Source organism: Dama dama, chromosome 21, assembly GCF_033118175.1.
Source record: "Dama dama isolate Ldn47 chromosome 21, ASM3311817v1, whole genome shotgun sequence".
NCBI lineage: Eukaryota > Metazoa > Chordata > Mammalia > Artiodactyla > Cervidae > Dama > Dama dama.
The window spans coordinates 41,222,533-41,249,218 of NC_083701.1; the positions used below are offsets into that span (position 1 = coordinate 41,222,533).

At 36.1% G+C, this 26,686-nt stretch overlaps 1 protein-coding gene across 2 annotated transcripts in view; it reads left to right on the plus strand.

Annotated features, from left to right (window-relative positions):
* The window catches only part of PKIA (cAMP-dependent protein kinase inhibitor alpha), a 97,051-nt gene that overhangs the window by 62,878 nt on the left and 7,487 nt on the right, over positions 1-26,686 (plus strand). For both annotated transcript variants that reach the window (XM_061123532.1, XM_061123533.1), the window contains one exon: positions 26,477-26,654. In XM_061123532.1, coding sequence (XP_060979515.1) covers positions 26,504-26,654 — 151 coding nt within the window. In that variant the 5' untranslated portion in view covers positions 26,477-26,503. The remainder of the gene's footprint in view (positions 1-26,476; positions 26,655-26,686) is intronic.

Sequence of the window (26,686 nt, forward strand, 5' to 3'; positions counted from 1 at the left end):
GGGAGGCCTGGGTTGGATCCCTGGGTTGGGAAGATGCCCTGGAGAAGGGAAGTGCTACCCACTCCGGTATTCTGGCCTGGAGAATTCTATGGACAGAGGAGCCTGGCAGGCTACAGTCCTAATTTTCCCCTAACTTTAAATACTTATTATAAATAGTTTGTAAAAAAGTAAAAATTAAGAGATCACTGGTAAGCTCTTTTATTTTCAGTCATCTATACATTTAAACAATGTGTTGGAGTAAGAAATAATACTTGGTAATCAAAAGACCCAAGTCATAATTTCACCCATAAACATGAACTCTGTATGTATTCAAGTAAGGTTTATATAAGGTACATAAGATTTATTCAGATTCTAAAATTGTTATTATTATTTAGAAAATTATGTTTGAAATATGATAAGATTCAAAACCAATAAAGGTTTGAAATCTATTTAAAGAATCTATAAAGAATTCAAGTATTTTACCTTTTTCCCTTATTTGACATTAACATGTACTCCTTCATCTTTCACTTACAGCAAGCTGTAGCTGCAGTTGCCACAAAGACAAAATATAATGTCTAAATATTGTGTACTTTTTTTTAAATGAAGACTTTTGTTTAAAATTGTTATAACCTAAATTCTTGATTCCCCTTTCACAACTTCTTCTATTATCCATGCTATTGCAATCAATCACTTGTGATAGAAAATTATTCCTTTTTTTTGTTTGTTTGCTAATTCTTTTTTAAAAATATCACATTTCAAACTATCACCAATTCAGGAAACATTGGAAAATGAGCCTCAGAATTTCCAGGATTAATGTTTTGTTTCATTGGCTTTCAGGACACCATCCTCTCCTAGATTTCTCCCCTCCTCACTTGCCATTCACAGTTTCCTTTGTGATGCCTCCCACCCCTCACGAAATTCAAAGACACTTACTCCTTGGAAGAAACACTATGACGAACCTAGACAGCATATTAAAAAGCAGAGACATACATCACTTTGCCAACAAAGGTTGATATAGTCAAAGCTAAGGTTTTTCCAGAAGTCATGTGCAGATGTGAGAGTTGGTCCCTAAATAAAGCTGAGCCCAAATAATTGATGTTTTTGCACTGTGGTGCTGGAGAACACTCTTGAAGGTCCCTTGGACAGCAAGGAGATCAAACCAGTCAGTCCTAAAAGAAATCAGACCAGTCAATCGTAAAAAAAATTCGACCCTGAATATTCACTGGAAGGATTGATGCTAAAGTTGAAGCTCCAGTACTTTGACCACCTGATGCAGAGAGCTGACTCATTGGAAAAAACCCTGATGCTGGGAAAGACTGAGGGCAAAAGGAGAAAGGGGTGACAGAGGATGAGATGGTTAGATAATCACCAACTCAGTAGACGTGAGTTTGACTCAGTAAACGTGAGTTTGAGCATATTCCAGGAGATATGAAGGACTGGGAAGCCTGGTGAGCTGCAGTCTATGGGGTCGTAAAGATTTGGACGACTTTTGACTGAACATCCTACCCCTCAATGTCTGTTAGAATGCCCTGATGATCATTCCCAGCCCTTATCACTCTTCACATACTGTCATTATTTATAAGTTTTACTCTACTTCCATTACATTAATGAGAAGATGACTGTGAATCCCAAATTCATACTTCTAGGCCTAACCATTCACCCAGCCTCCAGACTTCTAATTCCAATTTCCCACTAAGTATCTCCAATCTATGCACAATAGACATTTCAAACTTATCAAATAAAGCAAAATATTTTGCTTTGATCCACCCATTGCACTCTAGTTACCCCCCATAACTTATCCAGTTGTTCAGGCCAAAAATGTTAGATCTATCCTTAAACTCTCATTTTCCCGCAATTCCTGCATCCAGTCTATTAGAAATCCTTGTCAGCTCTAACTTGAAAATACATTCTGAATCTATCTATGTCTCACCTTACTATTGTCATCTTCACCTTACTCCAAGCCATCACTACTAGCCTCATCTAGTTCAATAGGCAGCCTCTTCAACAATCTCCCTGCTTCCCCATTACCCCAATCCTTATAGTCTTTAACCAGTACAATAGCCAGAATAATCTTAAAAAAGCAAAATCATATCACATTATTTCTCAAAACCTGTTACAATGACTCTTAGAATAGAAATTAACTATTTTTACCTGTTTACATGCTTTATTCGGTATTTCTCCTGCCCTGCCCAGCAAACTCATCTACTGCTACTATTGTCTCACATAACCACACCCAAAATTTCTTTCTGCAATGGCCTTCTCAGTATCAGAGCTTTTGTACTTGCTATTCCCTAAAACTGGAAGATTTTGAAAATTGGTAAGAATCCTCCCAACAGAGATCTTAGGTGGTGGCATTTAGGTTTCATTTTGTAGAGTTGTTTGGTAGAAGATATTTTTGCAAAAGATAGATACATTTTACTTTGGAGACTGTTCACACATGTACCAGTTTACAGGTTGGTTAAATAGCAAATGTGAATTGATAAAGCTAATACAAAAAAGAACTGTAATTGATGAGACCTATGTGTTTTAAACCGTGAACTTTGAGTGATTAGACATAGTTTCAGTATCAATATTTAATTTATGAGAATTAGCTGAGGTCTTTTCCAAATACCCATTATCCCCTATAGAACTTCTGAACAGATATCATGACAGGGTCCATGGATCTGAATTTTAGCAAGTACCTCAGTTGATTCTGTTGCAGATGGCATTCAGTCTTTTAAGAGACACCAAGCTGGGGGCACAGCAGTAAAGAATAACCTCCCAGTGCAGGAGACGCAGGTTTGATTCCTGGGTGGGGAATATCCCCTTAAGGAGGAAATGGCAACCCACTCCAGGATTCTTGCCTGGGAAATCCAAAGACAAGAAAGTCTGGCAGGCTCCAGTTCTTGGGTTGCAAAGAGTTGGACATGACTTAGTGACTGAACAACAGGCTTGTGTATTTGCTGAGATATAAGATCAGTAAAAGTAGAAAGTCAAGAAGCACCTGGAGTAACAGGCAAATTTGGGCTTGGAGTACAGAATGAAGCAGGGCAAAGGCTGATAGAGTTCTGCCAAGAGAACGCACTGGTCATAGCAAACACCCTCTTCCAACAACACAAGAGAAGACTCTACACATGGACATCACCAGATGGTCGACACCAAATCAGATTGACTATATTATTTGTAGCCAAAGATGGAGAAGCTCTATACAGTCAGCAAAAACAAGACCGGGAGCTGACTGTGGTTCAGTTCATGAACTCCTTATTGCCAAATTCAGACTGATTTGAAAAAAGGGGAGAAAACCACTAGACCACTCAGATATGACCTAAATCAAATCTCTTATGACTACACAGTGGAACTGAGATTTAAGGGACTAGATCTGATAGACAGAGTGCCTGATGAATTATGGACAGAGGTTCGTGACATTGTACAGGAGACAGGAATCAAGACCATCCCCAAGAAAAAGAAATGCAAAAAAGCGAAATGGCTATCTGAGGAGGCCTTACAAATAGCTGTGAAAAGAAGGGAAGCGAAAAGCAAAGGAGAGAAGGAAAAATATACCAATCTGCATGCAGAATTCCAAAGAATAGCAAGAAGAGATAAGAAAGCCTTCCTCAGTGACCAATGCAAAGAAATAGAGAAAAACAATAGAATGGGAAAGACTAGAGATCTCTTCAAGAAAATTAGACATACCAAGGGAACATTTCATGCAAAGATGGGCTCAATAAAGGACAGAAATGGTATGGATCTAACAGAAGCAGAAGATATTAAGAAGAGGTGGCAAGAATACACAGAAGAACTGTACAAAAAAGATCTTCATGTCCCAGATAACCATGATGGTGTGATCACTCACCTAGAGCCAGACATCCTGAAATGTAAAGTCAGGTGGACCTTAGGAAGCTTCACTATGAACAAAGCTAGTGGAGATGATAGAATTCCAGTTGAGCTATTTCAAATCCTGAAAGATGATGCTGTGAAAGTGCTGCACTCAATATGCCAGCAAATTTGGAAAACTCAGCAGTGGCCACAGGACTGAAAAAGGTCAGTTTTCATTCCAATCCCAAAGAAAGGCAATGCCAAAGAATGCTCAGACTACCGCACAATTGCACTCATCTCACACGCTAGTAAAGTGATGCTTAAAATTCTCCAAGCCAGGCTTCAGCAATACGTGAACCATGAACTTCCAGATGTTCAAGCTGGTTTTAGAAAAGGCAGAGGAACCAGAGATCAAATTGCCAACATCTTCTGTATCATCGATGAAGCAAGAGAGTTCCAGAATAACATCTATTTCTGCTTTATTGACTATGCCAAAGCCTTTGACTGTGTCAATCATAAAAAAACTGTGGAAAATTCTGAAAGAGATGGGAATATCAGACCACCTGACCTGACTCTTGAGACACCTGTATGCAGGTCAGGAAGCAACAGTTAGAACTGGACGTGGAAAAACAGACTGGTTCCAAATAGGAAAAGGAGTATGTCAAGACTGTGTATTGTCACCCTGCTTATTTAACTTGTATGCAGAGTACATCATGAGAAACACTGGGCTGGAGGAAGCACAAGCTGTAATCATGATTGCTGGGAGAAATATCAATAACCTCAGATATGCAGATGACACCACCCTTATGGCAGAAAGTGAAGAAGAACTAAAGAGCCTCTTGATTAAAGTGAAAGAGGAGAGTGAAAAAGTTGGCTTAAAGCTCAACATTCAGAAAACTAAGATCATGGCATCCAGTCCCATCACTTCATGACAAATAGATGGGGAAACAGTGGAAACAGTGGAAACAGTGGCTGACTTTATTTTTCTGGGCTCCAGAATAACTGCAGATGGTGATTGCAGCCATGAAATTAAAAGACGCTTACTCCTTGGAAGGAAAGTGATGACCAACCTAGATAGCATATTAAAAAGCAGAGAAATTACTTTGTCAACAAAGGTCCATCTAGTCAAGGCTATGGTTTTTCTAGTGGTCATGTATGGATGTGAGAGTTGGACTATAAGGAAAGCTGAGTGCCGAAGAATTGATGCTTTTGAACTGTGGTGTTGGAGAAGATTCTTGAGAGTCCCTTGGACTGCAAGGAGATCCAACCAGTCCATCCTAAGGGAAATCAGTCCTGGGTGTTCATTGGAAGGACTGATGCTGAAGCTGAAACTCCAGTACTTTGGCCACCTGATGCAAAGAGCTGACTAATTTGAAAAGACCCTGATGCTGGGAAAGATTGAGGGCAGGAGGAGAAGGGGACGACAGAGGATGAGATGGTTGGATGGCATCACCAACTTGATGGACATGGGTTTGGGTAGACTCCGGGAGTTGGTGATGGACAGGGAGGCCTGGCATGCCGCCGTTCATGAGGTCGCAAAGAGTCGGACACAACTGAGTGACTGAACTGAACTGAACTGAACTGAAGGAGATCAGATTCAGTACTAATTATCATGAAACTCACCAATGAGATGCAACTGAGGATCAAGTGACAAAAGAGAAAGAGGATCAAATTGTGTTTGATGAGGAACAGTATATTTAGATAATTACAAAGTAGTTTACCACAAAATTATTAATATTAAAGAAGAAAAAATAACTTTACAATGGAGAAGACTGACTAGATACCCCTTACTCAAATGAGTAAAATAATATTCCAGTAAGGTTACAAGTTAAAAGTTTGCCAAAATTTTTGATAGGATGCAGTAAGAAGAACAAGAGCTTCACCACTGTGTTATTCCTGCCAATTACACATATCCTGAATCTAATGAGACAAATACAAACTAAATCCTGCAAAACAACTTATTTATAATTATTAAAATTTTCTAGTTAATGAAATTTAGTGGAAGCCTGAAAAAATTTTCGAGATTAATACTAAAGAGACAGGCCAACTAAATGCAATATATGAGTCTGGGCTGATCATTTTCTTATGAATGGCTTGACTGGGACAACTGTCAAAACAGAAAGGAGACTCAATATTAGACAGCCAGGTAGTAATGAGTCAGTGTTAATTTCCTGATTTTTATGATTATATTTGAATATACTGAATATATGTTTGTGGGAAATACTAGAGGATTTGGGGGAGACATTGCATTGTATTGGCAGCTATTCTCAAATGGTTTGGGAAATAAATTGTTTTTATTGTCATTTTAACTTTTCTATAATTTTTGAGATTGTTAAAAAAATACAAAATAAGAGGAAAAGATCCCTAAGTCAGGTAATCCTCTTTTTCTTGGCAAATCGCAAAGTTAAAAAGCTCATTTATACCATTGTAAAAATTGTGGTCAACTATTCAGTCTATTTGATTTCTGTTATTAATAGCATAATATCTTATTTTCTATTTGAGATTTTTTTATTTTCCCTAAATTATGCATTTTGTTTTTCACTCTATGAATTTGGTAAAGTCCTCAGTATTAAAATAAAATAAAGATACCTAGAAATGAAAATAAGTTCTTAGAGAAATTTATAAATGTCTACCTACCTTTAAAAATGGAGTTAATTGTCATGAAGTTTATAAGGGAAAGAAAGTACACAGAGCACTCCCATGCAGAAACTCAAAATGGTTGTATATGTTTATCTGTTAAGAGGTCTATGATAAACAGCAGCTATATGTTCAAACTTACATGCAGCCGTTTAAATCACACTTCATATCAGTCCATGTAACCGGACAATTCAGGAAGTAAATTAAAACAATTCTTACTTTCAATACTTTCTAAGGTCAACACTTAGAATAATGAAAAACTTATCTTTCACTCTAAGAAACCTGGGCGGTTATTAGTTAAAGCAGATGTGTTGTCCAATTGGCCTGCACCTGGTTATAAATAGCAGTGTGATTTGAGAACACCCTGGACACAGAGTGGACTTTCTAAATATAGCTTTTCCTTTCCACAAAGGCCTTTTACAAGAATGCTACCTTTGTGAAAATGTAGCCTTTAAAGAGGATACAGACGCTAAAGTCAGTGACTTTTAGACATAAAAAAGATTTGAAATATTTTCTTAGCCTGGGAACTCACATTTTAGAGGCATAGATCCTGAAGTCCAATGAAATTAAATATTTCACCTGTTATCAAATGGCAGACAAGTAATAACGACAGCACTCAAGCCTCTATCTTCTGAATGCATTGGATGCAGCATATAATAGTTTGCAATAACTGCTTATTGTCGTTGCCCTCAACACCACATTCCTTCTGTGCCTTAGTGCTCTTGCTTCTTTAAGAGGGATGATAATATTATCAGCAAACTTTAGTTACAAATAATTTTTTGAAAATTTTGCTGTTTTGTAATTCATTTTCGAAAAACTGTATTTCTGTGTTAAAAATGTGTGAAGACAGTTTCCTTCATTCTTGAAACACCTCTCCCCACATTTACCATCTTTTAATGTTAAATTATTGTGTAGCAGTAAGTACAAAAACACATATAGTAGAGGAGATAAGGCAACGAAGTGTGTGTGCAGAGGATGGGAGGCAGGGGGAGGTTAGAGCTGTCATACCTTAAAGGGAGATGGGAAGAGGGGGAAGAGAAGAAAAATTTGTTTGTTTGAAAAAAATATAATGGCAAATTAGACAGTGTCTAAACTTAATACAGTATATTTTCCTTAATTTAAATCCCAGCTTAACTTCCATTGTTTGCATTGCCACAGACAAGAAAATAAACAAAGCAAAGAGATTTTTGGGTACTGTACTATAATTTTACATTGATTTCATAAAGATTTGTATAAGACTGTAAAAATAAATTTAAAAAACAGTAGTCTTATCTTTAACTTATTTTACCTGCTTCCTTGCACTTTAATAAGTTGGTAAATGACATTTAAATTCAATAGTTATGATTAATTCTGTCCCACAGTTTTAAATATACTGGTGATTATGTGTGTGTGTACATGCATGTGTACCTTTACAGCCAGTAAAATAAAGTTTTTGATCAAATAATTATTATCATCTAGACTAAAATCAGATATGATAGAGGGGCCAGCCATTGGTAAGTTTAAAAATCACCCTGGGTGATTAATACATGTAGCAGGACTGCAGGTCTCTTTAGATGAAGCACTTAACTGCAAGTATAACTAAAAATGGCTCTAATTTCATATCTGAAATCTGCTTTATTTAGAGTTCTTTGGCTTGTTCTGTTTCTATAGTCTTTGTTGTGCTATAAAAATATCACAATTGTGAATTAATGAACTGATATGTAAAAGTGAAATACTGGAAGATAAGATAAACATGAAGTCCTCTAATTGTCATGCAAATAAGTTTGGTTGACGCAAAATTGGAAATCAGATAAACACATTACATGAATGCTACGTCACTTCAGTCATGTCCAACTCTTTGTGATCCTATGCACTGTAGCCTGCCAGGCTCCTCTGTGCATGGGATTTCCCAGGCAAGAATACTGGAATGGATTGCCATGCCCTCCTTCAGGGGATCTTTCCAACCCAGGAATCAAACCCACATCTCCTGCAGCTCCCACATTGCAGGCAGGATCTTTACCCCTGAGCCACCAGGGAAGGAAAAGACATTAATAAATCATAATGCTGAAATTAAAATCTTTTACTTACGTCAGTACAAAAGAAATCCTAATTTGTACCACAAGATAATGAATTCAGTACTTTTCATTTGTTAAATGTGTGCCTGGTACCCTGCACTGTGCATATAAAACTTCGGAAATTTGGAGGACAAACAAGAAAAACAGAAGCTCTCTACCTTCTAGTTATTTATACTGTAGTCAATTAAAGTTCTCTGCTTTGAGACTGTTTTAATTCCTCAGTTCATTGTAATATCTTCATCAGTTTTCTTTGTTAAAACCAATCTTTAGCACTTTAAATAGCTTTTTCAATGTTCCTGTTAATGAAATACAGTCATAATAGTAACTTATAATGCTAATAATATAGTTGATAGGAGAAATGCTCAAAATTGATTGGAAAGTGATTTTCGTAATCTACAAAGTGTTATGAGATTTCCCAGGTAACGACTTCTCTCCTATGCAAAAATGCACTTATTATTTATCGTCTAAGCTTATAAAAACTGTCTTACTTTACTCATGTACTAGTTTTACAACATTCTTTAATTCATATTTTAAACTATTTTGTTCAGTTATCTCTCTGGAAACTCTTGACTTATATATATTATATAGATATTAATATGTATTTTTCAGTGGTTTGTTAAAAAAATGGCTTTTTTAACTGCTTAAATTTGTTTAATTTATATTGTCCTTCAGCATTTCCTTTTCTCACTGAAGCCTGTCCTACTGATTTCAAAATGACTTAAAAATCTGAAAATTCCATTTAAAGTAAATGTATGGAAAATTTTCAAGATAACATGTAATGATGGTAGATAAGAGTATTAAACATTGTGCTGAAGATCACTCCGTTAATAAAGAGATTAATCAATAACCCTAACATTCAGACATATAATAAAAAGGAAAAATATTAATCATAATACTGAAAACAATGACATTTTTAATAAAGGGAGCTATTGAATATTGTATAGGAAACTAGTATCTGCAAAGCAGATAAATTGGCACTGATTATGCATATATTTAAAATATGTTGAAACACAGTCATAAAAACAGTTTTCTTTTTGGCGGAAAAGAGGCATATTGAAGTATTCAAGCACTACTTCAACTGGAATAGACAGACACCATGCAGAAAGTACATGATTGTAAAAGAGCAGATATTAGCATTTGTGTGAATATGTGTGCTTTTAATTAATGCATTTTCATTCATTCAGAAAGGAAAAGAATGATAACTTTATTTTAACTGTGGCATTGTGATAAGCTGAAGCTCCATTCTTCGATTTTTACTGCTGTTCCTTTGTGTGTGTTCAGTCGCTCCGTCTTGTCTGACTCTTTGCAACCCCATGGACTGTAACCCACCAGGTCCACAGTCTGTGGAATTTTCCAAGCAAGAATCCAGAGCAGGTTGCCATTTCCTACTCCAGGGGATCTTCTCAACCCAAGGATAGAACCCCTTTCTCTTGAGCCTCCTGCATTGGCAGGCAGACTTCAGTATTCACCAAAGAATACTATACTGTCATTTATCAAATTAGAAATTTGGAAGCAATCCTAGGATTCTCATTATAGAGTCCGCTGCCTTCATGCTCCCCACTCAGTAAGAATCCCTGACTTTCCTGTATGGGAAAGCTCTTTCCAATGCTCTGTCACTCTCCAGGGCCAGCATCTCTGCTTCAGCATCCTAGTGAAGTCACTTCTATTGCAATGTGTGCAGGGCCATTTTTAAACCTTTCTCAGTCCTAGGTAATTGCACTTTTAGAAGCTTCACCCTAAATGTTATCAAACGCATTAAAATATGCTGGAGAAAAACATGGTCCCAAAGGATAAAGGCCCCCCACTGTTCATTGCCACCCTGTTTACAATAGCCAAGGCGTGGAATCAACCTAAATGCTCATCAGCAGAGGAATGGGTAAGAAGATATCACACACTCACATGCACACACACACACACACACATATACAATGGAATATTAGCCATTAAAAAGAATGAAATAATGCCATTAGCAGCAACATGGATAGATCTAGAGACTGTCATAGTGAGTGAAGTAAGACAGAGAAGGAGCAATATGACATCCCTTAAAAGTGAAATCTAAGAAGAGATGATACAAATGAACTTTAAAAACATTAAGAAACTCACAGACTTAAGAGAATGACCTTGTGGTTGCTGGGGTGGGGTACTACATGGGGAAGGATAGTTAGGGAGTCTCAGGTGGACATGCACACACTGCTGTATTTTGAATGGATAACCAGCGAGGGCATACTGTACAGCACGTGGAACTCTGCTCAGGGTTATGAAGTGACCTGGATGGGGGAGGGTTTGAGGGAGAATGGATCCACGTGTATGTATGGCTGAGTCCTTTCACTGCTCACCCGAAACTATCACAATGGTGTTAATCTGCTATGCTCCAATACAAACTAAAAGTCATCCTTATTTTTATTAAAGGTGACCAAATCCCATATTCAATATAATTATAGATAACTGTATGAAAGTTAAGTAACATTACCATTGATGAGTTGTAGTGATATTAGTTGGAAATATCAATTAAACAAGTTTTTATCACGGTTTTATAGATTTTTATTCATATTTCAGAGCCATTTTTCAGATGTCAAAACAATTTTCTAAGTCCTTCGCAAACTCCTATTCCCTAGTGAGTGTGTTTTTACTGTCACAGCGCTAAACAGCCACAACAGCAAGATGCCTGGAGATAAAGACCATCACATGGATAAGTAGACCAGATATGTGGAAGTAGGAATACAAAGTGTTTGCAGAAAAGAATATAGAAATCAAGAAATGAATTGCAGTGTCGATGAATATGATGAGTATCTGATGATAATATTAAAAAGTTGGGTTCTGTAGGGATGTCAGTAAAATATCACCCTACATAGTAAGTCTCAACACAGTATGTGAACTGCTTACATATTTAAAATAAATGCTGAGCGCAAGCCATCAATAAAAAATTAAGTATAGTATGTTCCAAAATGAATGTTGAAAAATGTCAATTGGTTTTGTAACTGGTTAGATCACCTATCAGTTTCATAACAGTGTTTCAAAACCTTTATTATCCTATCTGTAAAACTGAGATAATGAGCATTCCTATTTGATACACTTGTTGATAAATTTATACAATTCGCATAAAAGTCTTAGTGACCTTTCTGGCAAATACTTGATATTTTTGTTATTATTATTGATAAATAATTAGTAAACAATATCTGTTTTATGGTCATAGTTACAACTTGGAACAGAACAGACAATATTACTGAGATTGATTTGATCAGATATAAAAGTTAATAATGAGTTATTTTGAGAAGAAATGTGTTGATGTTCAAACATCCTTTCAAAAGCTAAATATTTATTTAATGTAGAAAAATAGTTTAATGAGAAGGTACAGATTTTAAAAGTATATTTCCTCTTTGGACTCAGAGAGAGCCAGAACAGGAGATTAAACAAAGGCTTTAGAGAGTATTATATAATAAAGAACAGCAGCAGCACCAGGCTGTTGATGCTTTTGTGGTTTTGATGTGAATAACTCCAGGGCCCCATTTCTGACATCAGTACTACCACTCACTGTGGAAGATACAGGCAAGTCGATTATCCTCTCTGCTGTAGTTTCTTCATCTGTAATGTGCAAGTAATATTACTTGTCACTTGCCAACCGGCAGTACTTCTTCAGCTAACTGACTATCTCAGCAGGGATGTCTCAAAGATCAGCTAATAAATGATTTATAAACCTATTAAAATATTAAATGATGTCAAAAACCTTAACAAAAGGACAGAATAAATCATTCCATGCATTAATAAAGTGAAAATAGAATAGATTACTTGGAATTCTGGAATGCTTTTTGCTGCTCTTATTTTTAAGAATCTTGTCATAATTAAGAATACACAGAAGAAAAAGTGTGTTAGAGGAAATAACAGTTCATCTCTATATTGATGAAAAGTATTGTGAGACAAAAAAATGAGATAAATAAGAATAAAGTAAAGTGCTTTCTGAGCTGCTTTTACCATTGACAATGGTATAACATTGACAAATTTACTTTAACGATTAAGATCTAGAGTAAGATAATTAAATAAATCTACAATGTACTTTTGGCAGATGTAAGAACAATATACAAAATCTTGTGCCAAGCATTCTGAGGGACTCAAAAATAAAAGACTCAGAGTTCAAAGAATATAAAAGAAGAAGGGCACCATGAAGATAATTAATGCTTACATGTGTGTGTTGTTACTTCAGTCCATAGTGCCAAATAAATATTATAGTAAAATTATTCATTATATAATACCTGGAGATGGGGAGGTGGTGTGGCTTATAGACTAGGCTTGAAAGATGAGGAGGATTTTGTCATTGGGAGAGAAGATCACTTCAGGTTGAGAAGATAGCTTGAGAAGACCAGTAAGAGAACACGAGACATATTGCAAGTGTTTACTGTGATCTAACTTTGTATGCTTGGGAGAGGTAGTATAGGAGAAAAAAGAAAGTAAATTAGGTTGCCTTCAAATTTCAGAAGGCCATGCAAAAAACATGAAACTATGTTTTGTGGGTTCCTAGGAACCACTGAAGATTTTTGAGTATTTTATGTTTTAGAAAGTTAATTCTGGTGATAGTGTAAAGGGTAAGTTGGAGAAGAATAAGTTTAGATAACTAAGTAGTTAGCCTGTAATTGCAATAGTTGAGAGAGAAGATAAAGGGAGTGACCAGAGGAGGAATGGAAATGAAGAATATTTAAGAAACATTGAATGGATAGAATTAAAATAAGGAAGTTTGAGAATTGATTGAATGGGAAGAACTAGTGAGATGGAAGTTCAGTTCAGTTCAGCTGCTCAGTCGTGTCCAACTCTTTGCGATCCCGTGGACTGTAGCCTGCCAGGCTCCTCTGTCTGTGGAATTTTCTAGGCTAGAATACTGGAGTGGGTTGACATTCTCTTCATCAGGGAATCTTCCCAACCCAGGGACTAAACTCAGGTCTTCTGCACTGCAAGCAGACTCTTTACTGTCTGAGCCAAAATGATAAGGATAATAAATAGCTTTGGGAGTAGAGGTAGAGCTGTAGCAAAGCAAAATTAATGAATTTGAGTTTTTAAGGACATCCATGGGGGGATATCCAATAGGCAGTGAAAATTTCCAAGCTACACTTCAAAAAATATCTTGCCCCCATTATAGATATCATAGCCATCTATACACAGTTAAAAATTAAGACAATTGGGACAAATGGAATTACCAAAGAGAATATAAAGAACAAAAAAGAGAATAACTACTACTTAATAGATAAGGGAGGGAAAGAGCAAGAAGAAGTATAAGGAGACTATGAGGGAATCAAGAGTACAATCACAATCAAAGCCAAGGGAGAAAGAGGTTTCAAGGAGAGAGGAATAACAATGTAAAATGTTATATGTAATTTAATACAGATGATTATTATGAAAAACCCATTGAATTTTGTGATTAATCTGTAATTTTGTGATTAGTTCTGGTAAGTTGATAGATATGTAAGTTAAACTTCAGAGGAATTAAAGCAATGTAAAGAAGAGATTCTCAATCCCTGGGCCAGGGAGTAGACTAGACCACTAGACTAGGCCACTAGTAGCAGTCTGTGACCCGTTTGGAACCAGGCGGCACAGCCCCTCCCCAAGGCTCGTGTTACCAAGGTGACTGTAACCAAAACGAGATTATGGAGTAGACTGGACGTAAGCAATGTGCTTTAGCTATCACTGTCTCCTATCACCCCCGGGTGGGACAGTCTACCTGTAGAAAAACAAGCCCAGGGCTGCCACTCATTCTGCATCATGATGAGTTTTATAATTCTTTCATTATATATTACAATGTAATAATAATAGAAATAAAGTGCATAATAATTGTTATGCACTTGAATCATCCTGAAACCATCTCTCCCCCTAACCCCCACGCTGGTCTGTGGAAAAATTGTCTTCCACAAAACCAAAAAGGTGCCAAAAAGGTTGGGTACTGCTAATGTAAAGGATGCAGGAAAGTTAGTATCTAACTCTTGTAAGTTTATGAATAAATGAAAATAAAAGGTGAGTGTTGTAAGAACATTGCAGAGTTAAAAGATGAAATATATTTTATAACAGGTAAAATGTAAGCAATTTTATAGGCTTTGGAGAAGGAGAGAAAAGGCAGGAGGGCACGGGAGGATTGAAAGAACAATAATAGGGTCACTAGTCGGGTATTCATGTTGGCAAAAGGACTCAGATAAAGACACAGTAGTTTTGATGTGATGATAAAGAAAGAGAAACTGAAGGAATTTATGTAGGATGTCCTTGACATTCTCTATAAAGTCAATAGGCAAGATTTTCAATGGAGAGTAAGAAGATGAAATAAGACTTAAGAAGTGCAAAACAATACATTGCTGTTTTTAGGGATGGTAAACAGGTCAGCTAGAAAGGAGCAAAGACATTCACAAGTAGCTTTGAGGTCACTTGTTGCCTAATTAGATACTGTAAATGTTTCCTCAAGCAAGGTAGCCTGTGTTTCTGGCTTTGTATCATTTTTAGGCTCAGATTTCTCATTACAAAGTTTTGATTTGTTAGGTACTGTGGAAAGAAAACAAAAAGGATTTGAATCTGGCTAAAAGAAGAGAGAAGAAGTTAAGTAATAATACAATGAACTAGGTCATGAAGTTACAAAAACAATATGAAGATATGCCCACGTCATTTAAGGAAATATATATATAATCTTAAATGAAGGCATAAGGATCACAATTATCACTTGACTGGAGATCAGAGATGATTTGATGAATAGAGGGAAAACAGAATAATCGTTAATATCAAATGTGGGAAATTCTTGAATTTGAGAATTTTTATTATACACTGAAGATCAGGGACTATGTGAAGAACTCCCCCCGACAAATGTAGATGGGTTATTATTTCTAGTAGTATTAGTCAAAATGTTACTGTGAAAAACCATCAAAGACTAGCTGTTTTTTCCTCATGTTAGGCAAAATTCATTCTGCCAATATTTTGTCATTAAAAAAAAAGTCAGTGCCTTGGATTTAGAACAAAAGAGGGTTTGACTTGGCAGCATTAATGTGTGTCGGCATCATTGTGTGTTACAACTTAGTATATGAGATTGCTTTTTTAAAGTGTACTTTTGATAGGACACTATTCAAACTCTTATAACGATGAGGGTCCCATTATAGTAAATGGTATTCCAGAGAATGCAGTATCATAATCTAGTGCAGGAATTATAATTATGCTTTAGCAGAGGAGACTTTTGTGGAAATTTTCAAATTGTTGCTATTAATAGAATGCTGTTCTTGATAGCTTTACTGTCACTCACTCCAAAGTGTCACTGGGAAATAAGCCAATTCAAGAAAAAGGGGAAATTAAAGTAGCCTCAAGTTCTGTCACTCTGTTCTGAGCTCCTGAGACTTAGTTTGAAACCCTCTGATATGTGAGACCGGGGGTTTGTTTTTAGAAAAAGTTACTAGATTCCTCTTAAGCCTGAATTAGATAAATAAGTAATATCCTTATACAGGAAAAAAAAAAAAAGATAATGCTTAGCATGGAAATAGCTGATATTTCCAAAGTATTTTAGGAATCAAAAACTTGCTTAGTTAAGTTCTTTACTAAAGGGTTCCCTCTGTAATCTGTAGTGTTGGTTGGACAGCTTTCTGTTACTGTGTAGATCGGCAGTTCTCAAAATTTGGTCCCCCAATTCCTGCATGTCCCACAAACCCTTTCAGTCATTCCCTGAGATACTTCCAGTGGATCCACAAGTTCAAAATAATTTTCATACTAATACTGATGCTGTTTGCCTTTTTCACTTAACTGACTGATGTTCGTTTGCAGTAATGGTGCGGAACCATAGTGAGGAAAACTGCTGACACCTTAGCATGAATCAAGTCAGCAGCAGCAAACTCTGCTAGTGACCCTGGTATTCTTCACCACCACACACTCAGAGTTAATATTTTTAAAATGCAAGATTTACCTAAGAATGTACATGATCAAACAGTAAAGATATATTAACATATTAAAAATATATACAATTTCCACCCTTGAATAGAGGTCTTTTTAATATTCTATGCGATGAACTGGTACATCACTGAAGCAGGTACCAACCGCATGGTTGTCTTAAGTAAAGTACTTGTATGACTGCTTGGGTCAAGAGCTGAATTTGCAACTTTTCTCATGAATCACCATTTTTACTTGAAAGACCTGACAAGCAAACTGTGGATTTTCAAACTTGGGTATTTGGCAGAGACTTTCTTGAAAATGAACAGAGTGAACTTGTCACTTCAAAAGAGGCAAAATCCAACTGTATCTGTTGCCAATGATAAAAGCTGAGCTTTCAAACAAAAATTACAATTTTGGAAAATGTGTTTGCTGCTCCTGTGAACTTGTCAGTTTCCCAATTCTTAAAAACTTTTCTGATGAGATAGATGGCATTACTAACAAATGAAATATTGTATAATGACCTATGGTACCATTTGGAAATTTTGCAGTGAACCAATATTTTTCTAAATGATATTTTTTTTAAAACATATGTGGTCAAAAGATCCATTTAAAGTGCAAAGTAGACAATAGATTTTAATAAAGCAGTATGGGAAGCATATTGATATGGTTTTTAGATTCCCCATTGCAAAATTTAAAAATCAACAATTATCTGAAAAAGCTATTAAAGTTCTCCTCACTTTTCCAACTAAGAAATCTGTGTGATGCCAGATTCTCCTCATATACTTCAACTAAAACAACATATTGAGACAGATTGAATGCAGAAGCAGATATGAGAAACCAGATGTCTTTTATTAAGCCAGACATTTGCGAAACAGTCAGAGAATTTCAAAATGTAAAATAATGCCATTCTTGTCACTTTTTTCCTGGCTTTGGAAAATATATTTTATTTCACTAAAAATATATTATTTATGGAAACATGTAATGGGCTTGTTATTTATATTTTAAGTCAATTAATAACTATTTAAAATTTTCAGTCTTAATTTCTCATATAGTAAATATTGGCAGATATAACCATATATACAAAATCTCATTGGTGGTCTCAATAATTTTTGAGAATATAATGGATATCTGAGACCAAAATATTTCAGAAACACTAACGTATAGACCAAGCCCTAAGCACATAGTAAACTACTCAAGGACTTTTAACAAATTTAATGTTATTTTATAAAGTAACAATTGGGAAGTCATGGAATTGCATTTATAAATGATAGATAGGAAGTATTTTCCTTCTGTTTTAAAAGCAATCATACCATTTATATTAGAAGACTTCAGTGCCTGTGATGACATTCTCTCCATTCTTTCTTCCAAGTCTGTGAGTCTCATTTCATGTGTCCCCATTTACAGGAGTAAAATTAGCATGTTATCCAGTCACCATTTGGCTCATGACTCAATGTCACTATAAAAATCATTTAAGCAGCTTCATAGACCCAACTTCCCTTAGGATACATCTGTGTGGACGCTTTAATTTGTTTAATATAGGAGACGTAAGTACAATCTATTTAAATCTATAAATTCTACTAGGATGAAATCTGGTTTCTTCTTTCGATTTGTGTAAATGATATTTAAAAGGACAAAGGGCATGAATAAGGGAAAGTCCAACTGAATTATCTCACTTTAGAAATCCATTAGACAATCAAAATAAAATTTAGAATACCAATATACTCTTTCCTTTGATAAAAAGGGAGAGTGAGATTTTTTTAAGAGGGGGGGAAGGAAAACAAGATTATTTCTTAGTCATGAGTTTAGATTGGATTTTTATATATCAATATTTAGAGATATGCTTTAAAATTTAATTTTAAACAGTACAATACTTAAATAATAAAATGTATTTTCCATCCTCTAATCAGACTTTGGATATTAGTATAAATGGCTCTTTATATTGTATTATATTTTTCTAGATATTATATTTTTCTAGATATTAAACAAAAGAATATTATCCTTTCTAGACATGACAAAATACTAATTCTGATTCTAATTATTCTAATTATAGCAACATAAACAGGAAGCTCTAATGGAATCAAAGCCCCCCTTTGGTAAATTTTCCAAATTTTCTTCTGATTAGTTTATTTTATATAAGGCCAGAATATGTGCTAATTGCTACTCTATTAAACCTCTACCAGCTGCCGACACTTATTAGATATTTTTTGTTGTCATTTTTGGGTGAATGTCTGTCAGACAAAACATTTGGCAACAGTTTCCCCAGAATGTCTAAGCAAACAAGAAGTCATTATACAGTGATTATAATGCTGTAAAAGTTATTTCCAGTCTCTGGTAGTCATATCAATAAATTTAAGAGCCATGTCTAAATGTTTAGTTGGACGAGGAAAAGATAGCTGCTATGCATGTAAAAATGACTGTTTTGAGCACCTAATGGGAACTCACTAAGGAAGTGTAATCATGGAGAGAGGAAAAAAAAGATCCAGTTTATAGCATCTATATATCTTATTTCAAAATGTAATTATATTTTTCCTTCATGTATTTACATAGGCATTATTTGTCAGCTGTTGTTCTTTTAGTGAAAAATAAGTTTATTGTCTAGAGAAAGCAAATGTAAAAAGAGTGCTATACTACTTTACAATAATAACTATTATATTAATGATTATAATGGGTGCCATAATTGAACGCCCAGTACTTAGTTTCTGAGGTTTATAACTGGATGCACATCAGTCTAGCAAATATATTTCATAAATGCTTAAGGAGAAAAGAAGTTTACAGAAGTACTCTCTTACAATTCTTGTTATTGTCTTTACTCAATCCAATTGAAAACTAGGCATACACATTTCAAAGGTGAACACAATATACGTGTATCAGTACATCTCTCATAACCCTGTTTCTTCTTCCATGAGCTCATTTTTTTAGGAGTACCTTAATGAAAATTCAAATTAAGTCATTGGCTCCCCTCTTACAAGTAGAATTACCACCATCCCTAGGAATTAACATCCCCAGACATATAAATCATAGCACAGTACACCTTTTAATTCATATCTTCTCATGGAAAGTGTTAGCACTTTTTTTGTGTCTCACCCTGATATTTCAAATCTTGTTAAATCCGTTATCAGCAATGTGACTTAGAAGTAAACTCCCACATATATGAGTATTATTATGACAGTCTATATTTGAAAAAATGATAATGACAAAAAACAGGGAACTTTATTGCAGAATACAGTACGCTTTATGCAAAACTCACAGACCTAGGTTTGAGTCATAGTTCTGTGCTCCATTTAGTAGTCACTTAACATCCCTGAAACTTACTTTCATCAATTAAAAAAAGATTTGCCTGCTTCATAACCTTGTTATTAGATGAGAAATAATAGCAGTTGTGCTATTTTTAAAGCCTATGTTTTAAAAAGTCATGAAGAGACTAAGAATGAAAGACAATAACAATGGATGTGAGATTAACTTATTCCTGTAACTCTTTTATCAGATACATTTGCTGGATATAAGAAGGTCAATGACTGATTCTTAATTTCCACAGCATGTGTCCTTATTTCAAAACATGACCATAGAAAGATATCTGTAAAGATATCCAATTATAAACCTTTAAAGTAACATAGAAACTAAGTACTGTGTTTGTTAATGGTGGTGAAGTAAGTAATGAAAATATTGTTATATTTAATGATACTGAATTACTTCAAGGTCAAAAACTATCCAAATTCATAGCTTACCTATAGACAAGCAACCTGGTAGAACAGAAAGAGTGGACTGGGAATTTGCAGACCTTCATTCCAAACAATTAATTATGTGAAAATTGGCAAATTACTTGAACTCTCTGGTCCTCAAATTCTTCATCTATAAAACTTTCCAGAGTTTTAGAATTTGGTCATTTAGTATAGGGCTTCCCTGGTAGCTCAGACAGTAAAGAATCTGCCTGAGTGCAGAAGACCTAGGTTCCATCAGGAGTAGGGATGTGCTCTGTGGCTACTGATGAAAGACTATCAATATATTTCTTTCTCATTGTTCATTTCTTTTCAACATACTTTTATTCAGCACTTACAATGTGCTAACGGCTCTACTAGGAATACTTTGCAGTTAAAATATTAACAAAATGCAGTTCCTGTCTTGTCAGAACTTGTGATATGTCTAGAAGGTGAGTCACCCATAATGCTAGTTAGAATTTTAGTGCCCTTACAGGCACAAATCAGGGCCGGTGGGAATGGTAACTGATGAGATAGGGGAAAGAAGACAAAGAGAAGATGGGATTTGGCTGAATTTTGATGGCTAAATCCATTTCAATAGGCAAGTTTGGGGATTTCCCTGGTGGTCCAGTGGTTAAGACTGTGCTCCCAATGCAGGGGGCATGGGTTCAATCCCTGGTCAGGATGATTAAGACCATGCATGCTGCCCTCTCCCCCACCAAAAAAAAAAAAAAACAAGCAGACTAACAGACTTGAACAAATGCACCATCAGAGAAGATCTGGGAAGATATATGTATTATTCTGTAACATACAAAGTGTGAGAGTGAATGGTTAAAGTTAGTGCACCAGAAGTGGCTTCCTCCCAGGTTATGGGAAAACTCAGCACTAATCCTGGTGAGAGTTTTTCTTATGTCTTACAGAGAATAATTATGAGTGACATCAAATAAAAACCAACATCACTTGGCAAATGATTAGACATGGATATTAAGTAAAGAAATAACTAAAAAATTGGGGTAGCAAAATGTCAGACATTACTGAGCGACTAAGCACAGCATAGCACATGGTCAACATGGTGTATTAATGATGCAGATTTTCTCTGTTTGTGTTTTATTATTGTCTAACTTTTTTTATTGAATTTGAAATGTTTCCAAAACCAACTGGAAGTCCCCTATTCAGCAGCCAGTTCCTCTTGTGTGTGAAAGAGATTGGGAGAACGTTCTATATAGGAGATGCATACTTTTGTATTATCCATAGTGAGAAATTAGAAGCATTGAAATTAGATGAGTTATTCAAGTCAGTAAGTAAACAAGGTCGATGACTGATTCTAAATCTCCACAAAATGTGCCCTTATTTCTAAAGATGACCCTAGAAAGGGAAATCATAAAGAATATAAAGGTCAAATGGGATGGAACCAGGACAATAAGATATCATGAAAGCTAAGTAAAGTGACAGTTGTTTTTTTTTTTCTTTTTTAATCAGCACTTTCCCACCCTGTGCCAAACACTGTGTTAGGCTCTTGAGATACATAATCCAAGTAAATTTTCATGATCATCTTGGGAACTAAGTATATTATCATATCTATAAATAAAGAACTGAGTACAGAGGGATTAGACATGACATAACAAGTAAATGGAAACTCTAGAATCAAATACAGATACACCTGATTCCTACTTTGCCCCATACCTTTTAATTTGTCCTAGGGGAGAGTTTCAAGGACAGTGTAGCTAGCAGTATCATGTCACAGAGAGCTCAAACAGGGTGGACCCTCAGAAGAAACTTTAAGCAGTTATTTAATGTTAAAGCAGATCATTTAGTGCTTTGTAAGAAAGTAGTCTCTGTAAAAAAAAAAAAAATCCTATACAAAGGCCAATGGAATAGAAAAATTCTGAAGGTTGGTTCAAGAAAAATGAGAAAATAAAAGTAGCTGAACCCTTCTGAGAAGTTTAATGAAGGAAAGAGAAGGTAGTGCAAAGATGTATGAAGGTTGAGGAAAGGGTATTGAGTTGAATGGTTGGTTCAGTTTTTTAAGTAAGGTAACACTTGAACAGGCTTATAGACTTAAAGAAGAAATCCAGAGGAGAAATAAGACACAAATTACTGAGGGAAAAAAAAAAAAAAGGATTCAGCAAGGTCCTATCGGTGGTAATAAGAAATAAAATCAATTTGTCGTTGTTGTTGTTCAGTCACTAAGTCGTGTCTGACTCTGTGACTCCATGGACTGTAGCACTCCAGGTTCCTCTCTCCTCCACTCTCTCCTGGAGTTTGCTCGAATTCGTGACCCTCGAGTCAGCGATGCCATCCAACCATGTCATGTTCTGTTACCCTCTTCTCCTCCTGCCTTCAATCTTTCCCAGCATCAGGGTCTTTTCCAGTGAGTCAGATTTTCACATCAGGTGGCCAAAGTATTGGAGCTTTAGCTTCAGCATCAGTCCTTCCAGTGACTATTCAGATTTGATTTCCTTTAGGATTGACTTGTTTTGTCTCCTTGAAGTTCAAGGGACTCTCAAGAGTCTCCTCCAGCATCACCATTTGAAAGCATCCATTCTTTAGTGCTCAGCCTTGTTTATGTTCCAACTCTCTCTTCTGTACATGACTACCAGAAAAAAAAACCATAGCTTTGACTATATAGATCTTTGTCAGCAAAGTGATGTCTCTCCTTTTTAATATGCTGTCTAGGTTTGTCATAGCTTTCCTTCCAAGGAGCAAACATCTTTTAATTTCATAGAATCAGTAGTATGCCTTAAAAAAGAAAGCAGCTAATTTATCTAGAATTTGCAGAGAAATATATTTGAGATAGGAAGAAATTTAAGAACTTGTAACAGATATCTTAATCTTTTCCAAGAAGAAATATTCAGAGTTGTCTCTTAAGGCAGGTAGTATCTGGTTGTGTGGAGCAGAAAGGGTTTGAAATGCTTCCCACAGAGAGCAGCATAGTGAAGAGTCAACTACAGTGAAACAAAAGAATTTCTCTACAACTCATAATGTGTACAAATAATTGAGTAAAAAATGTTTAGTTGAGCCAACTGGCACAGTTTTGTGGCTTTTTCTGGTAACACTCAGCCACCAAGTAATGAGATCAAAGAAAGTGCACCGTGATGTTTTCCAGGTGGTGTAGAGCAAACACACTTCTTGATGCTAATAAGACACTACATGAAGTGGTCGGCAATTGATCCACACTGGGCTAAGAGGAAACTAAAAGGAAAAAAGGTTAAAGAAATTAAAGATATGACCAGTGTGAAGAATAGCTTCATTGAGAGTAAGAGGAAAAGAAAAAAAAAAAAAAACATGGTAATGGTCACAGAAGGGAATTTCAAATTCAAGATTCTAGAAATGATAGTTTTGAATAATCATTTTTTTTAAACTCTCACTTAAAGTGTCATTAATGATTATGTCATCCAGCTGTCCTGCTTTACTTATTAGAAAATGGAAGGCCAGAAGGTCAAGTGATTTTTTTGACTGTCACTCCATGACCCAATGGCAAAGCCAGAATTAAACCTAGGATCTTCTGAGAAACATTTGGAGATTTTATTAAATCTCCATTAAATCACATTGCCATAAAAAAGAATGGTAAATATAGTCAAGTGATTGGAAACCAATGTTATCCATACTATAGTCACAGTAAAGCATGCATTATTCATATATTACCTATTTCAGCTTTTCCTCTGTGCTTTTTCCTCTTTCAGCTTGCTCTTACAGGAGAGTATAAAAGATTTCCCCAGATTAAATTAATAGCTCTCTAGTTACACACTGGGAGAAGAACTAAGTCTTAAGGAAGGTGCTTGACTTCCATCCTGAATTACACTGTAAATGGCATCAGGTTTTTTCAGAGTGACAGTGTGCATGTCCATGATGGGTTCCACAATTTTAGCTTCTTCTACATTTCATATATTTTGAAAAGTTTCCTTTCTCTTGATTATTGGTTATGGGTTTTTAATTTTAAACTGTGATCAAATGTAATTTGAATCTCTAAGAGTAGGAAAGAAATTGTGTTGTTTTAAATTTCTGTTTAAGCAAAATTAATCCAATAGAAATTCATTATTCATATCTTAATATTCATCTGCCATTGCCCTTCAGGAAAAGATATGAGTTTTTAACATAGGAAATGAACTTAAAGACTTACATTTGGTGATCTCTTGTAATTACATGTATCTCATATTCTACCTGGAAAATATTTCTTCATTAAATATTTAAGTATGTGTGTTACCTGGCTAAGAAAGGCAATCCCAAAGAATGCTCTAACTACCGCACAGTTGCACTCATCTCACACGCTAGTAAAGTAATGCTCAAAATTCTCCAAGCCAGGCTTCAGCAATACATGAACCGAGAACTTCAGATGTTCAAGCTGGCTTTAGAAAAGGCAGAGGAACCAGAGATCAAATTGCCAATATCCACTGGATCATCGAAAAAGCAAGAGAGTTCAAGAAAAACATCTATTTCTGCTTTATTGACTATGCCAAAGCCTTCGACTGTGTGTATCACAATAAACTGTGGAAAATTCTGAAGGAGATGGGAATACCAGACCACCTGACCTGCCTCTTGAGAAACCTGTATGCAGATCAGGAAGCAACAATTAGAACTGGACATGGAACAACAGACTGGTTCCAAATAGGAAAAGGAGTACGTCAAGGCTGTATATTGTCACCCTGCTTATTTAACTTATATGCAGAGTACATCACGAGAAATGCTGGGCTGGAAGAAGCACAAGCTGGAATCAAGATTGCCGGGAGAAATATTAATAACCTCAGATATGCAGATGACACCACCCTTATGGCAGAAAGTGAAGAGGAACTAAAAAGCCTCTTGATGAAAGTGAAAGATTAGAGTGAAAGAGTTGGCTTAAAGCTTAACATTCAGAAAACTAAGATCATGGTGTATGGTCCCATCACCTCATGGGAAATAGATGGGGAGACAGTGGAAACAGTGTCAGACTTTATTTTTGGGGGCTCCAAAATCACTGCAGATGGTGACTGTGGCCATGAAATTAAAAGACGCTTACTCCTTGGAAGGAAAGCTATGCCAACCTAGATAGCAGATTGAAAAGCAGAGACATTACTTTGCCAACAAAGGTCCCTCTGGTCAAGGCTATGGTTTTTCCAGTGGTCATGTATGGATGTGAGTTGAACTGTGAAGAAAGCTGAGCGCCGAAGAATTGATGCTTTTGAACTGTAGTGTTGGAGAAGACTCTTGAGAGTCCCTTGGACTGGAGAGAGATTCAACCAGTCCATCCTAAAGGAGATCAGTCCTGGGTGTTCATTGGAAGGACTGATGTTGAAGCTGAAACTCCAATACTTTGGCCACCTCATTCAAAGAGTTGACTCATTTGAAAAGACCCTGATGCTGGGAGGGATTGGGGGCAGGAGGAGAAGGGGATGACAGAGGATGAGATGGCTGGATGGCATCACCGACTTGATGGGCATGAGTTTGAGCAAACTCTGGGAGTTTGTGATGGACAGGGAGGCCTGGCGTGCTGCAATTCATGGGGTCGCAGAGTCGGACACGACTGAGCGAATGAACTGAACTGAACTGAACTGATGTGTGCCACCATGTCTGTTTGGGAAAACTCACTTTCATTGACTCCTTTTTAAATTTGAAGATTTTGTTTAAAAAATTCAATCAAGAAAGATTATTATTCCTCTCAAGGAATGACTTACCAAGGGGGCAGCGAGGGAGCTGTCCTCCTGCACTAGGTGGGAGAAGTATTTGATCATTGGCATAGTTTAGAATTGCTGGTGCATGGTGATAATGAAAAGCAAACTGGATTTTGGCCAGTCTCATTTTAGTTCTTAGATTCTCTGCAAACAACACCCTTGCTTACTACTTACCTCTAGGATGGAACCCTTCCACTCCACCCCCACTACCTTGGTATGCTAGTGATCTCAAGTTCTTCTCTCTGGGGTTGAAGACTGACTAAAATGATATTAGAGAAAGAGAATTTTATGATCTAAACCAGGTGTCCACAAACTATGCTCAGTTGCTCATTGTGTCCAACTGTTTGTGACCCCATGGACTGTAGCACACCAGACTCCTCTTTCCATGGGATTTTCCAGGCAAGAATACTGGAGTGGGTTGCCATTTCCTACTCCAGGGGCCACAAACTATGGCATGCAGGCCAAATATGGCTGTATGCCTATTTTTATAAATACAGTTTATTACTTTTATTTAATGTATTCTCTCTGACTGCTTTTGCACTACAACCGCAGAGTTGAGTAGTTGGATAAAGACTATATACTCTCAACACCTAGAATACTTACTGTCAGGCTCTTCACAGAAAACGTCTATGTTCCCTGACTATCAGTAATCAAAGTATTATTTGCTTTGTGGACATGTAAGTAAGACAGTTATTTCACATTCAGATTATAGGCCAGTAATTTAACAAGTGTTTTTATTAAGTGTTTACCGTTGGCCACCATTATATTTACCTATCAATTTTTCTCTTTTTTGTAGCCCCTGCTATGTGGATATTTGTTAGCAATGACTGATGTGGAAACTACATATGCAGATTTTATTGCTTCAGGAAGAACGGGTAGAAGAAATGCAATACATGATATCCTGGTTTCCTCTGCAAGTGGCAACAGCAATGAATTAGCCTTGAAATTAGCAGGTCTTGATATCAACAAGACAGGTGAGTTGTTTGACATCTCTCTCTGAAAATGG